This window comes from Dunckerocampus dactyliophorus, chromosome 8 (genome assembly GCF_027744805.1).
Source record: "Dunckerocampus dactyliophorus isolate RoL2022-P2 chromosome 8, RoL_Ddac_1.1, whole genome shotgun sequence".
Taxonomy (NCBI): domain Eukaryota; kingdom Metazoa; phylum Chordata; class Actinopteri; order Syngnathiformes; family Syngnathidae; genus Dunckerocampus; species Dunckerocampus dactyliophorus.
This window is the reverse complement of record NC_072826.1, coordinates 3,177,706-3,193,498: the sequence shown is the minus strand read 5'-3', so window position 1 is coordinate 3,193,498 and position 15,793 is coordinate 3,177,706. Positions and strand designations below refer to the sequence as shown.

At 42.2% G+C, this 15,793-nt stretch overlaps 5 protein-coding genes across 10 annotated transcripts; 3 read left to right on the top strand and 2 right to left on the bottom strand.

The window, feature by feature from the left end:
- Positions 1–14: 14 nt before the first annotated feature.
- sxph (saxiphilin) lies at positions 15–7,643 on the top strand. 4 transcript variants are annotated; one of them, XM_054785389.1, is made up of 17 exons: positions 15–185; positions 288–451; positions 574–673; positions 769–918; positions 1,929–2,091; positions 2,165–2,229; positions 2,293–2,450; positions 3,188–3,374; positions 3,458–3,606; positions 3,694–3,784; positions 4,420–4,470; positions 5,926–6,111; positions 6,182–6,329; positions 6,776–6,858; positions 6,923–7,107; positions 7,227–7,413; positions 7,498–7,643. In XM_054785389.1, the coding sequence occupies exons 1-17, from the start codon at positions 134–136 to the stop codon at positions 7,542–7,544; spliced, it is 2,166 nt and encodes a 721-aa protein (XP_054641364.1). In that variant the 5' UTR covers positions 15–133; the 3' UTR covers positions 7,545–7,643. The 4 variants fall into 4 exon arrangements, with proteins under 4 accessions (XP_054641364.1, XP_054641363.1, XP_054641362.1 ...); XM_054785388.1 differs by having other exon boundaries at positions 742–918; positions 3,188–3,359; XM_054785387.1 differs by having other exon boundaries at positions 742–918.
- Positions 7,644–7,956: 313 nt separating this feature from the next.
- sirt4 (sirtuin 4) lies at positions 7,957–13,956 on the top strand. 2 transcript variants are annotated; one of them, XM_054785391.1, is made up of 5 exons: positions 7,957–8,086; positions 8,565–9,043; positions 9,407–9,701; positions 9,776–9,880; positions 12,208–13,956. In XM_054785391.1, exons 2-5 carry the CDS (start codon positions 8,565–8,567, stop codon positions 12,322–12,324), a joined length of 996 nt encoding a protein of 331 aa, XP_054641366.1. In that variant the 5' UTR covers positions 7,957–8,086; the 3' UTR covers positions 12,325–13,956. The 2 variants fall into 2 exon arrangements, with proteins under 2 accessions (XP_054641366.1, XP_054641367.1); XM_054785392.1 differs by having other exon boundaries at positions 9,776–12,213.
- On the bottom strand, positions 11,191–12,024 carry c8h1orf74 (chromosome 8 C1orf74 homolog). Of its 2 annotated transcripts, XM_054785394.1 has the most exons (2): positions 11,778–12,024; positions 11,191–11,678 (listed from the first exon to the last, which is right to left on the bottom strand). In XM_054785394.1, the coding sequence occupies exons 1-2, from the start codon at positions 12,016–12,018 to the stop codon at positions 11,233–11,235; spliced, it is 687 nt and encodes a 228-aa protein (XP_054641369.1). In that variant the 5' UTR covers positions 12,019–12,024; the 3' UTR covers positions 11,191–11,232. The 2 variants fall into 2 exon arrangements, with proteins under 2 accessions (XP_054641369.1, XP_054641368.1); XM_054785393.1 differs by having other exon boundaries at positions 11,195–12,024.
- tomm6 (translocase of outer mitochondrial membrane 6 homolog (yeast)) lies at positions 12,070–14,146 on the bottom strand. Its single transcript, XM_054785396.1, has 3 exons — positions 13,979–14,146; positions 13,258–13,376; positions 12,070–12,218 (listed from the first exon to the last, which is right to left on the bottom strand). The coding sequence occupies exons 1-2, from the start codon at positions 14,080–14,082 to the stop codon at positions 13,280–13,282; spliced, it is 201 nt and encodes a 66-aa protein (XP_054641371.1). The 5' UTR covers positions 14,083–14,146; the 3' UTR covers positions 12,070–12,218; positions 13,258–13,279.
- Positions 14,083–15,529, top strand: LOC129186784 (ubiquinol-cytochrome-c reductase complex assembly factor 2). Its single transcript, XM_054785395.1, has 4 exons — positions 14,083–14,361; positions 14,652–14,726; positions 15,256–15,322; positions 15,406–15,529. Exons 1-4 carry the CDS (start codon positions 14,224–14,226, stop codon positions 15,510–15,512), a joined length of 387 nt encoding a protein of 128 aa, XP_054641370.1. The 5' UTR covers positions 14,083–14,223; the 3' UTR covers positions 15,513–15,529.
- Positions 15,530–15,793: the final 264 nt, after the last annotated feature.

The window sequence follows — 15,793 nt, the reverse complement described above, 5'->3', positions numbered from 1 at the left end:
TCCAGCCATACCACACTTCCTCCCAGTGCATTGGTTCCACTCATGCTTTGTACATGCAATGCAGGAATCTCAATGCTTTTGCTTTAAGACCATGTGTAGCAGTCTTGTGATCTTCAGACTACAGTAGGGCACAATGAGAGGGATTTATGTCTTGCTGTTTTTCGTTCTTGTCCGCTACAGCTCAAGTAAGTGTAAAGTTTTTAGTTTTTTTTACAATGGTTGCTGTCAATGTTTATTTACAATCAATACCTGACATAATAAAGAATATGAACCTCTTTTCATGGCAGCTAAGAAGGTGCGTTGGTGCACAGTGTCCGATCCTGAGCAGAGGAAGTGTGCAGAGATGGCCAAGTCCTTGCTGGCTGTGCTGCCGCCGGCCACTACAACCACTATTGCCAGACTCTCTTGCATTTGTGCATCCAGCACCACTGACTGCATCAACAAAGTCAGGGTGAGACACCCCCAGCTTGTGGATGTATTAAAAGGAGATGAAAGTATTACTCACAAGAGATGTACGTACAGCATGTGCAGTGGAAAGTTATGTTCATTCTTACGTAGGACGTCTGCTTCCAGGCTAATCGTGCCGATATAGTGACACTCGACGCAGGAGAAGTGTACTCTGCGATAAAGCACTTCGGCCTCCTAGTTGTTGCCAAGGAGATCTACAATGATGGTAAGTTTATGCTACGTCGTGCATTTCCTTATAAATTGCAGTCAGTATTGATGCCTTGTGTCCCTCAGGAGGTTGTGTTCTGTCTGTGGCTGTAGTGAGAAACAGCAGCTTGGATATAAGGTCCCTGCAGGGTCTCAGGAGCTGTCACAGTGGACTCCGATGGACAGCCGGATGGAGTCTTCCACTTGGCTTCCTGCTATCCCGCAACTACATGAGCTGGTCAAAAGAGAGGCCGCTCGCACAGGGTGATGATGATTACAATTTGTATATACCTGACTTGTGCGGATATCATTGAACATTTAATTCTAGTAATTGATTACACGCCCGTGCATGAGCACGCATACCCTGAGCTTTGACCCTATGGAATATTATGTTTCAGTTGCTTCGAGGGGGCCAACATTTGAACATATGTAGGCTTTATATCCCGCCCTTTCCTGCTTTTGAGTAGGTCAGCTACACTGATGTAGAACACACACAGTTTGTTGTCAAAGCAAAAGGCGTGCACTACAGTCGTGCCTCATTTATCGTGGTTAATTGGTCCAGACCCAACCGCGATAAGTGAATTTCCGATAAGTAGGATTCAATATTAATAAACAGAATATTTTTGTAGTAAGAGCATAGAAAACCTTTAAATAAGCGTTTTAACATTATTAGAGCCCAGTAGACATGAAATAACACCCTAATAGTCACTTTTACACTCTTGTTATTCTTTGTTTACATCACATTGCGCAGGCTATGGGATTCCTGCAGAGACATAACAAACGGTCGTCGCTAGCATAGCAAGCTACTGAGCTAACTTGTTAGCCTCTCCAATTGACTTATTCTGAACTTAAGAAAGTGTTTAAAACAGAGTGGAGAAGAAGGACAAAGAAGCCAAAAACTAACCACTTCCACACAGAATGAGAGGAGAACCTTTTTTTCACTCGATCTCAGCCATGGCATGTCAGCTCGGCTCTCCATGCAGTGTGAAAGGTCACTTCATGTGTCATAACAATACTGCCGCCTAGTGACCAGAATGTACATGTAAGTTGTCAGCAAGGTATGGCACAACTCCTCTTGGCATTGTTATTGTGCAACACTGATGTGGAAACAGGAGTTCAGAACATTTCTTGTTCTTCTGGATAAATAGAGAAACATTCCACACTCCAACTTCTTGCAGAAAGTCTTCCCAGAAGAGTAGAAGCTGTTGCAGCTCCCAAGGCAACAAAGTCTTTTTCATAATGCTGCTTTTACTTGTTTATCCCCGCTCGGGCAGACGTTGGCAGCTTTTTCAATGCCAGCTGTGTTCCTGGATCTGCTGCCATGGCGCCACATCTGTGTGCGCTGTGCCAGGGCCAGAGGTCTTACATACGCCAAAAGAACTACCACTGTGAGACGTCCCACAGCGAACCCTTCTACAACAGCCAAGGTGCCCTCAGGTCTGATACAATGCAATGTAAAGCTATTTAGGATAGATAAATATATTTTAATTCTGCGTTTGCTGGGCAACAGATGTCTCAAGAGTGGTGCAGGGGATGTTGCATTTGTGGACCACTTGGCACTTGAAAGTATAGGGAGTAAGTATTACACTATGATGTTATTTTCTTTAAAAAACCCACATAATCTGCTTGTTTTGTCAGGTGGCGAGACGGACACATTGAGATTACTGTGCACAAACGGCACACAAGCTCCGATCAGCCGGTACAACACATGTCATCTGGGACGTGGCCCAGGTGCTGGTGTGGTCACCCGATTCAGCTTTCGCAACATGGCTCGCAAATTTCTCCTTACCCTACAGGTATTCTTTATTCACTGTGTTGCACAATGATTTACAAGTCCTGTTGCAATAACAACTTTTTACAGCAAAGCTTTTCATAAAAAAAACCCCTAACACAAACATCTTTTATTAGGCATTTGGCTTAGGCAATTCTTTTTATGGCCATCATAGTATGCTGTATACTGTAAATGCTCCAATTAACGCCTCTTGTCAATCATTAAGTTTGCTGTAGTTGCCGTAAATAAGTACTGGGTCAAAAAACTTTGGCATTAACAGCTGTGGCTGTAGGCAACCTTCTGATGTAGTTTTTTTTATCAATTCCACAAGATGGCAGTAGCTGCATTGATGTCTCATGTGTGGTGGGCAACTTTATCTGCCTTTGCTCCTTACTACTATTACAACATTGGTTCTTTTGCTACTGTGTTGTGCAATATACTTCTTCATAGTTTTCTTGTCTTTTCGTGCACTCTAAATATGGAAGCCTGTTCCCGCCACGGCTAGGGAAAGAAATATCCCAATGGTAAGTATGAGATAAAAAGTCAAAATTTTGAGATGAAAAGTTAAAATTATGAGATACAAACTGCACACGTGCAGAGTGCCATATGACGAAGGCTCCAGTGAAGAGCTCATAATTATGACTCAACATTGGGATTTTTTTGGTTTTCAGTGGTGGAAACGGGCTTCCATACTCTCCGCCTATAATTACAGCATTTACAATAATTTAATGTACTTACGATTTTTATTTTGTAATTTGATAGATGTTGTTTGGCCGTCAAGGACGAGAGAGGCACCTCTTCCAGCTCTTCGACTCATCACCTTTTGGGGAAAGTGACCTTCTTTTCAAAGACGCCACATCCAAATTAGCTGCTATACCTGATGGTGTGGACATCAGTCAGGTGTTGGGACAGGATTATGTTGCACTGCTCAAAGGTCTTGGACATGAAGGTGCTTGCTCCTTGAGTGTGTGTGGTTGTTGGCGTTCCTATCTATTTGACCTTGTTTGCGTGTGTGTGTGTGTGTGCACGCAGGAAGCTCCCTGGAGGACAGTGTTGTGCGATGGTGCTGCATCAGCCACACAGAGGAAAAAAAATGTGAGCAGTGGGCACTGAGTATAGAGTCAGACCCACTGGTGTGTGTGAGAGCGGTATCCATGCGGGACTGTGTGGAGAAGATTAAGGTGAGTTCATGTAAGCAGCATATTGCTTATTGTATTCTGTTTACCTGCTATGCAAATCCCCCACAATTTTTTGTCATGTGCTTGCAGAGGGACGAGGTGGATGCTGTCTCTCTAGATGCAACACACGTATTCTTTGCAGAAAAATGTGGCCTTGTCCCAGTAGTAACAGAATATTATGGTAAATGTCCTCCATTATATGAGCTATACTTTAAAGGGCCCATTTAATAGTATTTCAACCATTTGAAATAAGTCTCACAGCTCTCACAATAGTGTACTGGAAATGTGTTGGAACGTCAAAATCTAGCCTTGATGCTGGAATTTAGACAGTTTCAAAGTGCTTTTAGTAACCCCTATTGGGAACACACCATTTTCTGTGTCAGTAGCTTTAATGCCGATGAGCTGTTTGTCCACACCTGTTTGCGACAAAGTATCTCCCAGAAGTGCTACTTTGTACATTTTAACAGCAACATCATGCTCGGCTAGCCTATTTGCTGAAGAAAAACAAAAAATGATCAAACTTAGAGCTCTCGTCTCGGTTCTCAACGGATAGTTTGCAGGGGTCCAGGCTTTATTTTAAGATGTGTAGCAAAGCCTGTCTTCTTTTTTTTTTGACAAGGAAGGAGGTTTTTTCCTTCATGATGTCATGAAAACCTGGAACTTCAAAAGCGAGCGAACAAATGTGAGAGATGGTAGTTTATGGTCAAAAACAGCGTCTGGGGGGACATACTGTTAAAACATTACATTTGTTAAAAACAAAGTATTTTTGTTATATTGTTTTATATGTGTCTGTTTATATTGTTGTTTTTTTAACAGGTAGACAATGTAACAGATCCACCCACCTAGAGAGAGATGGAAAGACTAAAGGTATGACCAATTTGAAGAACCCTATACTGTACAGCAGGGGGCACCCAACGCCCCCCACCATCAAATGAGGCAAGCCTGCTCTTCTTCATACAGGTTTTCAGTTAATAATGCGAGAACACTAGAAAGAAATGCATTCAGAAATAATGAAAAAATGTGAGTTGTGGATACCAGCCTTTTGTTAATGTTCTGGTAAAACAAGCCTATTGGGTTTATTTGGGTTGAAATAAGGTATGAGAATAAATGTTACAAAAATTAGCTTTTGGCCATTTTCATTTTGTAAAAGTAACTTTCACCAGAAAAAACTTTGGGAGACCCCTGCTGTACAGTCATTGTCAAAGGTTTTGTGAATGAAACAAGCATTGGTTTTCACAAAGTTTGCTTCTTCAGTGTTTTCAGATATTTTTGAAGTATAACTGCAAGCATTTCATACATGTCAAAGGCTTTTATTGACAGTTACATTAAGTTTATGTAAAGCGTTCATATTTGCAGTGTTGACCCTTCTTTTTAAATTCACCATGGGATGTTGTTGCATTGTTGCATAATCGATGCTTGGAGTTTGTCCGAATTTGCATGTTTTTGTTTGCCCTGACCCGAAGTGGCTATTTTGCTGCTCTTTTTGACACCAGGCTATTTTCCAAAAGTTCTCGCCTTACTGTGCGAGCAGATGCACTTACACCTGCCTGCTGCTTTTCCTGAGCAAGCTCTGCACAGCAATATCCTTGCCTATGAAGCCCTTTTTGTGCTAAGCAATGAAGACCACCTGTTCCCTTGCAGGTAACCCTGGTTAACAGAGGAAAAACAACAATTTCAAGCACAATCCTCCTTTTAAAGCTTCCAGTCTGTTATTCTAGCTCAATCAGCATGACAGAGTCATCTCCAGCATTTGTCCTTGTCAACTCTCTCACCTATGTTAACCAGAGAATCACTGACATGATGTCAGCTTGACCTTTTGTGGCAGGGCTGAAAGGAAGTGGTAGTTACCACCATAAAAACTGAGGCAGCAGACTTTGTGGAAATTAATACTCACATGCCTGCTTTGCCATGACAACGCGGCTTCTCACAATACCCTGAGTATCTGACAGCTCCTGGCTGAGAAGAACGTTGCCGTGCTGGAGCAACCTCACCTTACCTGGATCCGTGTGATTTTTTTTTTCCTCTTCCCCAAGCTCGAGGGGTCATCAATGGGACCCGTTTTGAAGACGTGGACGACTTAAAAAAGGCCGTGACAATGAAGCTGCGGACAATCTGGGAAGAATCTTTTCAGGAGTGCATGCAAGCGTGGCAGAAAAGGATGAGAAAGTGCATTAGACTCAAGGGGGATTACTTCGAAGGGGAAAAGTTGTAGTTTGTAGTTTGTATTCTAAATCAATCTTTTTTGACACCAGTCTTGGAACTTTTCTGACACACCTCGGATGCCTTTCATACAAGAACAAAGCGTGTCTCCCTCCTCCTTAGTGTTGCCTCCGGTGGTGGGTGTGGCACTGTCAAAGCGGTCCAGTAAAAGTATCGCCATGGGGAACCTCGGAGGTCGTCGTTCCTGTCACGGCCATATGTACAGCCCCGCAGGATGGCTGCTGCCGCACGCACACAGCCTCAGCCGGGAGCGCAACAGCAGCAGCGCCGCCTGTGGTCCACACCATGGTGCTGTTTGATTCCTTTGTCTGACCATTTGCGTTCCTTCTTGTAACGTTCCATCTTTTTGCCCTTGAAGTTTACAGCGATGTGTTTTGGAAAGGGTGTCTTCCTGGCTCACAGGGTAATCTGTGTAAAGTGTGTATTGGAGGCACTGGGGAAGCTACAAGCAAACGCTGCGCTGACAACCACAATGAGCGTTACTATGGCAACATGGGAGCTTTGAGGCATGTGCTGACAGCTTTGTTTCCTACACTATTTTACATTTTTATGGCCTTTCATTCATTTGCGTTTGGAAGTTTGTTACAGTCCACATGCATTGGAGAAGCAGATGGAGGTGTAGTGGAAAAAAAGCTTGTTTTGTGTGGCAGTTTGTACTGGAAAGTTGAAAATACCAGTTCCAATAGAACCAGGAAATATATTAATCACTTTATGGATCACGCACACTTTTGTGAATTTTGCCATTCAGCTCCTTGTTAGAGAATAGTAAGTTTTTTAAAAACTACTGAAACACTGCCATGTGTTGGACATGTGCATTCAAATGTTTGGAGAAGGTCAAATTAAGTTGACCTGTAAAGGTTATAGTGCATTTGAGCTTCATCTTGAAATTTCACCCGAAAGTCTAAAAAAAACCCAAATTTTAAGTGAGTGGTGTATCTTTCCCTGTTCATAGGTGTCTGGTTGGAGATCCCAGTGGCAAAAGCTACGGCGATGTGGCTTTTCTTGAGCAGCACAACCTTCAAGACAATATTCTCAGTAAGATATGACGAATATTTCATGCATTTTACAAATTTGAAAATTCTGCTGTTTCATACTTCAGGTTTGACTTCCACCGGTTGGGCGCAAGGGTGGACGTCATCGGACTTTGAGTTGCTGTGTGCAGACGGTCGTCGGGCCTCGCTGTCCGAATGGGAGAGCTGCAATCTGGGAGTGATCCCGCCTAACACCATTGTGACACGGCCGGTGCACACAGAACGAGTTCACGACTTCCTGATGAAGTCTCAAGTGAGAATACAGGCACCAATTTTTATTTCGATTATAGTTGGCAGTACGACAGCACTTGGATAATACTGAGAGCTGTGTCAAATATCATCAAGTTTTCAAAATATGTTTTGACCCTGCAGGAAACATTGGCAGCTACCACAAACTCTCAGTTCAAGCTCTTTGAGTCTCATCTTTATGGAGAAAGTGATTTGCTGTTCAAAGATGCGACCCGCAGTTTTGTCCAGACAAGCCACATGGACTACCGCTCCATCCTGGGAGAGGAGTTTTACAACCGTGTGGAAGCTGCCTTCAACTGCACCCAATCTGGTACAAATAAATCAAACACATTCACTGTAGTGCATTTAATGAACTCAGCTGGTCGATAATAACTTGCATCCATTTTCCTTACAGCAGACATCTTGAAGCTCTGCAGTCAAGACATGTGTGCCACAGTCTAATGGATCCTTATAATCATTTTTTTTTAATCAATGAAAGCCTGAATCTGAAGGTGTTAACAATGAATTGTTTCATAAAATACATTTACTGTAGAATGTTATTTATGCCAGGGAGGACAACATTCACACCAGTACTAAAGAAAATACTTGTAGTATTGTTATTTAGATGTACTGCGAAAAGTGAAACCAGACTAACCATATAATAACATTAATTTAATTGAACTTCATGCACATCAGTAAAAAAATGGTGCACTGTCTTTTGGACAATAGTTTTAACAAATATACGTATCAATTTGTCATAAAAATGTTTAATTCACCGTGTTTTTAAACTTGTATTATCATTTGGCTGTTTTATTAGCGAAAGCACATTGTGAGCTTTTGTTTGACTGCATGTCCCATGATGCATTGCGGGTCTCTTTAGTGTACCACAAATAAGGACTTCCGGTCACTGACAACAACGTGACAATGGTTCCGATGCTTATTTTCGTCTTGGCTAGCTTACAAGCTAGTTATTGAAGAAGCAACTACCACTCTTCACCACCAAGGTAATTCTGAGGCGTTTTAAACACTTTCTACTACTGCAATCTTAAAAAATAAGCTTTTGTAGCTATCTGTCGTGTCTACTTAAAGTTAGTTCGATTAGGTATTGTAGCATTGGCTACTTGCTAACATTGTAGTCGTAGACATTCCTGTGCTTTTATTGTTTTTTTTTTTAATTGCAAATACAGCAGATATGTTGTCTCGGCTATAATGAAAATATGACGCTAAGATTGGGGCTACAGCTCAGGCCACTAACAATGAAAATAAGATGAGTGCCATGTATCATGTATGCATTGACTATAGTAGGATAAGATGTGTTTCTGTATTAGAAACATCTCTCGATATGTCTTCTGCACCACTGCAAACCACAATAATAAACATTGTTATAGCCATACTTGTATACTGGTGTTATAGCCCCTACAGTGTGAATGTACCTAATAAAGTGCCTAGTATCTGATTAAGTATGTTCTCAATCTGATGTAGATGAGACTGCCATGCACGGTTAAAGCACTGCACCCACCATCTTCAAGGAGGGCGTCTTCAGCTCTTGCAGGGATGTTTGTCCCTGCTTGCAGTTCTATAGACTCTCAGTCCCTGCAGTTACTCCAGGACTTTGTCTCCCGGACCACACGCCTGTTTGCCATCAGCGGTGCCGGTCTCTCCACAGAGTCAGGCATCCCAGACTACCGCTCGGAAGGTGTGGGCCTGTACGCCCGCACTGACAGGCGGCCCATGCAACATGCCGAGTTTGTCCGCAGCGCCAAGTCTCGTCAGCGCTACTGGGCGAGGAACTTTCTGGGATGGCCGCAGTTCTCTTCACATCAGCCCAACGTGGCTCACAAAGCTCTGCGGCACTGGGAGGAGCGAGGCAAGCTGCACTGGCTGGTCACACAGAATGTGGACGCTCTTCACTCAAAGGCAGGCCAGAAAAGACTCACTGAGCTGCACGGATGTGCCCACAGGTGACCAATAGAGTAGTCCGTGTACATCTTGGAAGGCAGTACAGATTTACTGTAATCTGAAAATAAGTCAACAGAGCCATTGTGGAAATATCTGGCAACTCAAGTGAGTACACCTACCGGTGAATATGTTGACCTTGTGGACAATTATCTTGCTGCTCACTTGTGTTTCCAATAATGAATGCATGTTGACAAATTTTCAGTGGATAGTAAATCTATACAGCTATATAATCTGTACATTGACTACTCTTAAGTATGTCCAACTTTCTTTTCTATAGTATTGTCCGTTGAGAAGCTATACTGTTAAAAATGCTTCTTAAAATACAAGGGGTTTATTCACTTTTGTGAGATAATGTGTGTCCTTAGGGTGGTGTGTCTAAATTGTGGCAGCATCTCGGCAAGGGAAGAACTCCAGAAGCGTTTCGTAGAGCAGAACCCGGGCTGGAGGGCGCGGGCCGGGGCGGTGGCTCCAGACGGTGATGTCTTCTTGGAGGACGAGCAGGCTCTCCACTTCAGGGTTCCCTCCTGTGAGTTCTGCGGAGGGATACTGAAGCCTGAGGTTACCTTCTTTGGCGACACGGTAAACAAAGCCACAGTGCAGTTTGTCCACAAAAAATTAGCAGAGGCGGACGCGGTGTTGGTCATCGGGACGTCACTACAGGTGAGTGTCAGTCAAGCTGGAAGAACTAATTTTTACCCTGGTACTTAAATGCACATCTTTGTCGTCTTCCATAGGTCTACTCGGGATACAGATTTTTACTGGCAGCCAGTGATAGAAAAATGCCAATCGCCATCGTGAACATCGGGCCGACCAGGGCAGACCACTTGGCTGAGCTGAAGGTGAGAGGACGCTGTGGTGAAGTGCTGTCTGTCATTCAACCTTTCTGATGGCAATGGACATGAAACACGGACACGCTGCCTTCAAGGGCAAAACTACCTCAGCTGCACGACCTAGAAAACCAGGATGCAACATTAGGTACCCCTGCATCAAGGGTGTCCTTTTTTCCAGGCCGCATACATAAAAATAAAATAAAATTATATTACTTTAATACATTTTGGACATTAAAGATGCTAAAACCCAGGGCCACCCCAGGCCAAATTTGGGCCCTAAGCCGAATTTTATTTGAAGCATAATTTGCACATTAGCCAAGAATGCGGCCCCATGTGCAAAATGATCCCCCATATGGATCACGCAGTGTGTGTTCTGTGTGGCGGGAGAGGCGGTCCTGATAAATACAGTTCAATGCAGGTCAATAAATGCTACGCTCTCTGACCAAAATATCCACAATAAGACAACCAAAATGTTAAAAATAGCTCTTGGTATGATGCAGAATTTTTGCAGGTGTACCTAATGTTTTGGCCACATTGCTACTAAAGACCTCAATTGCCTTCTACTGTCATAATGAAGTACTGTACAGTAGGATATCTCCACAAGGGGGCAGTGTGTGCTACCCAAATAGTTAAATGACATAAAATAGGTATCATGTGCTTTTCTTGTTGGTATACATCATAACTCCAAAATAATGGAAAATTATTTTAGGACGTGGTTCATTAAATGTAGCATGCAGAAATGTTGATCAACATCCGAGTATCCAATTTAGAGATATTCTACTTTATATTGAATGCAACATTCAAAGCTTGTTTAAAGGTAGATTAAAATGCTGACTGCTGACCATTTCAAATGCAGGTCATGTCATTAGTTCATTTAAAAAAAAAAAACATCAGAAGGTTGCTTTCAGCCACAGCTTTTAATGCCAATATTTTTTGCCTGGCAGAGACAGTTATTTTTCTTGTAGACCACGCACATGGCGACCACAGGAGCCTCTGCAGTTAATAGAATAGATGTTAACGGGAACATTTATGGTGTAATTACGGTATTTGCTCAGGATTATTCACACCTAAGCCAGATTTTGAGTTACTTTGTTCTGGTTGGTTGGACATGATCAAATAAAGATTTTAGGAAGTTCTATTAGAAGTCTAAATATTTATATATATATATATATTTTTTTACACTTTAACATTCTGAAACTAAGATTCACTTTTAAGATGAACTTTCCAGCTAAGATATCAATTCACCAAATTTAACTTAGAATATTTTGGCATTGCGGTGGTTGCAAATGCTGTATGAATGAACAAGGAGAAGGAGCTTCTTGGACAGTTTAATGAAGTCATGAATTCAACATACAGTGGAGTCACAAACAGACTGAAGGTAGAGTGACTGCTGACTGACAAACATCCAGATCTTTGAGGACATTTTGCTGCTGGAATCTCTCTTGAAGACCAAGCTTCCAGTCCTCCAGATAGGACTGTGTCTCATTCTGCAGGACGGCAGGGATGCTGAACGAGTACAGGCAACATTTGTCCCTGGTGGAGCCTGCCTGCCATGTTGCGTGTGCAGTGGTCACCATCAGAGGGGTCATAGAGAGGCAGTTGTCAAAGCTCTCCGTTTGATTGAACCAGTAGGTGATGGGGTAGCCCAGTAAGAGTCCAAAGACAGCACTCAGGTTCCACTCATCGGACCGCTCTGCCACATAAACACCTTTGTCATCTGCTGCATCAAACCCTCCAAGGAGAAAAAGGAGATCTTGCGCAATGCTCTTCAGCCTTCCTGTGACTGGATCAGCAATGGTGGGCTTCTCTAGTGAGTGAGAGACATCAATCACTGCTGGGCCGCCATTTTGAAGCACTCGCTCAAGAATGGAGCAGACTACAAGTGGATTAACAATGAGGCTGCTACCGTTCAAGTCCAGTGTGACGAGTGATTCAGACACAAGCTGGGATGACTGACACAAGCGCAAATACTGATGCACCTGCTCGACACTGGCACTGTTGGTGTCATACAGCAGAGAAGGCTTCAGAGCAAAATCAACAGCTGAGAGTTGAGCAGCGATGTCCAGGCTTTGAGGGACCGAGACAGATTTCCTTCCGGCAGACAAACATTTACGAGCCGCAGCTACGAATATCTCCCGAGTATCCATAGCTTGATGAATTGGACTCTTATTTAAATATGTTACTGAATATATTTATATGGACTTAACAGTCAATAAAGAGGAACTTGATTTATGGCAACAACAAAAATGTAAAAATTAACGATCAAAAGAGATAATACATTTCAAACTAGGATTAACAACAAACAAGTCTTCACATCCTGTCGTTATTCTTTGCAGATCCAAGACACCTACAGAAACAAAACACTTGAATCAACAAAACATTCCAGTACCATGACCTGCATGCCAATAAAAATCATTTCATCATACTACAGGAGGTCCTGCTCCCTTAAATGATTAGTAGTAGGGATGCTCCAATCGATCAGCTACTGTGTGATCGGCATATGCCAATAAATGCTTTTCAAAGCCGATCGGCGTGCGGCGGCAAACCCTGCATGTGCTGTGTCACGTAGCTTCTGGTTTTCGGACTCCAAATGTGACATTTTACCTCAGTGACATTTTGTTTTTAAAGCAAACAAGCAATGCGGTTAGTTCGGAGCTCGTTTTTGTCCCACGGGGAAGTGGACATCATGTTCATGGGGTACGTACTAACTTTTTCAAGTGTCACAGAACAGTTTTGCTCTCTTGTTGTAATGATACTAATTATGTGTTGTCCTCCAAACACTGTGTGTGGTTGTTTAATGAACATAAACACATGAAATTAAATTCACATCAAAGTATCAAATAGTACAAAAATCGTTTCACAAAAGTAAAGGTAAAAAACAGGAAAAAAAATTATCCGCCCAAAGATTTATTTTTTTAATAACTACCTTTTAACAGGAGCCCTTGGAATTGTCTAATGGCATCCCGGGCCAAGAGCACTCATCATAAATAAATTGAAAAGAGTCCAGTTAATCCATGTGATTGGTATTGGCTGATCTCACTCACGGATGGGCGGTATTGGAATCGGCAGCATAAAACCCTGATCGGAGCATCCCTACTCCAAACTTCATGTGCATCAAAGAAAAGGAAACTGAAATGGTGGCAAAGTGGAGAAACTGATGGACATTGGCTGCATGCTTGGTCCAAGATGCTCAAACGTCAGGACCATCATGAAGTATAAAGGTGGTATGTGTGAACATGTGTATGGCTCTACTCCAATAAAATGGCCAGTGGTAACTCCCAACAAGCCTGACTTACACTCAAACTTGTTTTAGCGCTCATTGGAACGGAACTCATAGGTAGACTGAGGACCTCCTGCACTACTTAGCTTTTCATATGCAAACTTACCATCATCCTGAATGTTACACGGTTACGTGACAGGCTGAGGGGCCATTAAGTCAAAATCGGAGAGATTTCTTGCAACCCAAACACCAGCTGCAAACAACCCCAGATTAACGAGAAGATTCCTGAAAAATATATTAAAAACATAGAATGACTCGTAAGAGGTCTGTTTTGCATTGTCCTGTGCAAATATGTCACAAAAATCCAATGAAAACAAACACGGTTAATACAACATGATGCTTGGCAAACTTTTTACACCAAGTAAGACCTCACAAATATTTGGCTTTGCAAGTACCACTGTTTTTGCTGCCATCATAGTATAGCTTGGGATACTGCCTTCTACTTTGTGGCGTATGAGGTGAGTTAAAAAAAATTATCTAATTTAGCAAGCTTGAAGAATATGGCTTTCTTTATTTTTGTCAAGCTGCTGTACAGCCCCTGAAGTCCCCTGGTCTGCCTCACACTTGGAAAAGTGATTTAAGTACAAGATCGTCATAATCTGTATATTCTCAATGGGATTATACATAAAAAAATCATTACTGACATATACTTGAGGCCTTTTTAAAAAAGAAATATTAGTTTTCAGTCACAGAACAATTAACGAGTTTCTAAGGGGGGGAACCTCAGGCAAGGACAAACCGCTCCGCTGATAGCTTTGTATGCTAGCATTAGCATTCGAACATCCTCATTGGTTGAATAACGCCTCATGTAGTCAGCATTAACTAACCTTCTGAAATCATTTCTGTCTGATGCAAAGCGGTAGGCCGAACTGATCCAATTCATGACGCTTGACGAACCAGACGGGCTCTTTTTGACACTGGCTCCGCTCATTCTACGTGCCGGTGAGACGAACCAGACGGTAACAACGAGGGTGAGCAAACCGGAAGTAGAGTCGGGCTAGATAACTACGGCGAGCGAAGAAGCACAAAACACACTACGTCAATACTCAAAAGCCAACAGCCAGGGCTCGTGATGGCTGCCACTCGGTACCGCCGCTTCCTCAAGTTGTGTGAGGAATGGCCCCTGGACGAGAGCAAGAAAGGCCGAGATTTAGGAACTTTTCTTCGGCAGCGAGTAGCAGCCACCTTCCGAGAGGGTGAAAACACGCAGGTAAATCCTTTAGATAGGCTTCTTATCCACTGTTTGGCACAAAGCTAAGCTAATTTAGAAACAGTGAGGTTAGCTAGGGATCGACCTTGCTCAACCTTATTCTATGTGAAATTACATAAACTTTGGTTATTCTTAAATGCTCAATAAAAAGATAAATTATTTACCTAAAATGGGTGACTTTGAATTATGTTTTTTATAATCGTAAACGTGGCTGTACCCATGTAATACGAGAGCTTTATCTTATGATGGCTTTACAAGTGATTTTATTTGTCCTCTTTGTCGCGTTCCAGATCGCAGATACTGAGAAGTGTGACCAGATGTTTGAAAGCCTGGCTAGAATGAATGCAAATACATACAGACAACGAGTAAGTCAAATATCAAACCTCAAATGTTGGCCAGTAAGTCATCATTTTAAAAGAAACATTTGCAACTGCACACCACTGACAGGCGCAGATTCGATATTTTTAGAGCATTCTTGATCAGTTATACTTGTATAAGTGCCTGAATATTGTAAAGTCAATCTGCCACCACAATAAAAACGCATATTGTTAACAGATTCAATCATACAAAGTGAATTATTTTATTATTGCCAACGTATGGAAGCTTAGGCGGGCTGAGCAGCCAGGACATTTTTCTATTTGCAGTTTATGTTCTTCATTGTAGGTACTTTTGTTGTGGCATCACCAAAAATAAGGCACACTCGTGAACTTAATGCTTTTGGATGCTGCCAAAGAAGTCTCAGAAGTTAGCTAAGCAGATTTTAAAAAGAAGTGTTCTTTAGTTTTCTCAAACTGCTGCACCTCGCACCAAAACATCTAACAATGCGATGGTGAGAATCAATTTCCTGTCACTTTGGGTGAGGGGAAACATAAACTTTTGTGTGTCTGCTGATAGTTTCCTCGGGTGAGAGACACAAGCTTCACTGGGGTCACAGCAGAAGAGTGTAAATTACTGTTGTCAGGTACACACACAACTGTAATTGCTTTATTGCCTTGCTTTGCACACACTAGAACCTTTTTATTGTCGTCTTGTTTCCTGTTACAGGCAGCGTGCAACAGACTGATGACGAAAAGAAGAGCTTGTGGAGAACGTTAACTGAGAGGTTTTCCTCCAAATCAGACGAAAGTCCGGAGAAAGCATCTGAAAAATAAACTTCATGCAATTTTTAGTGGTTATTCCATGTATAGAAATAAAAAGTATTATTATGGGTTCTGCATACGAGGTTGTATTTAGGGACCGAACACAGAGTGATTGTGGTGCGAAGGCCCTATTGAAACTGCAGTTAAGTTCAAACAAAACTACTTCACTCCATCGCCGTTTAAAAGATAATTATTATAAATGATCACTGTTTCGTGGTCTACTATGGCCAAGTATTAGTAAAAATTGAAAGACAAGTCATATGTAGTATTCTGGTCACTAGGTGTCAGCAATG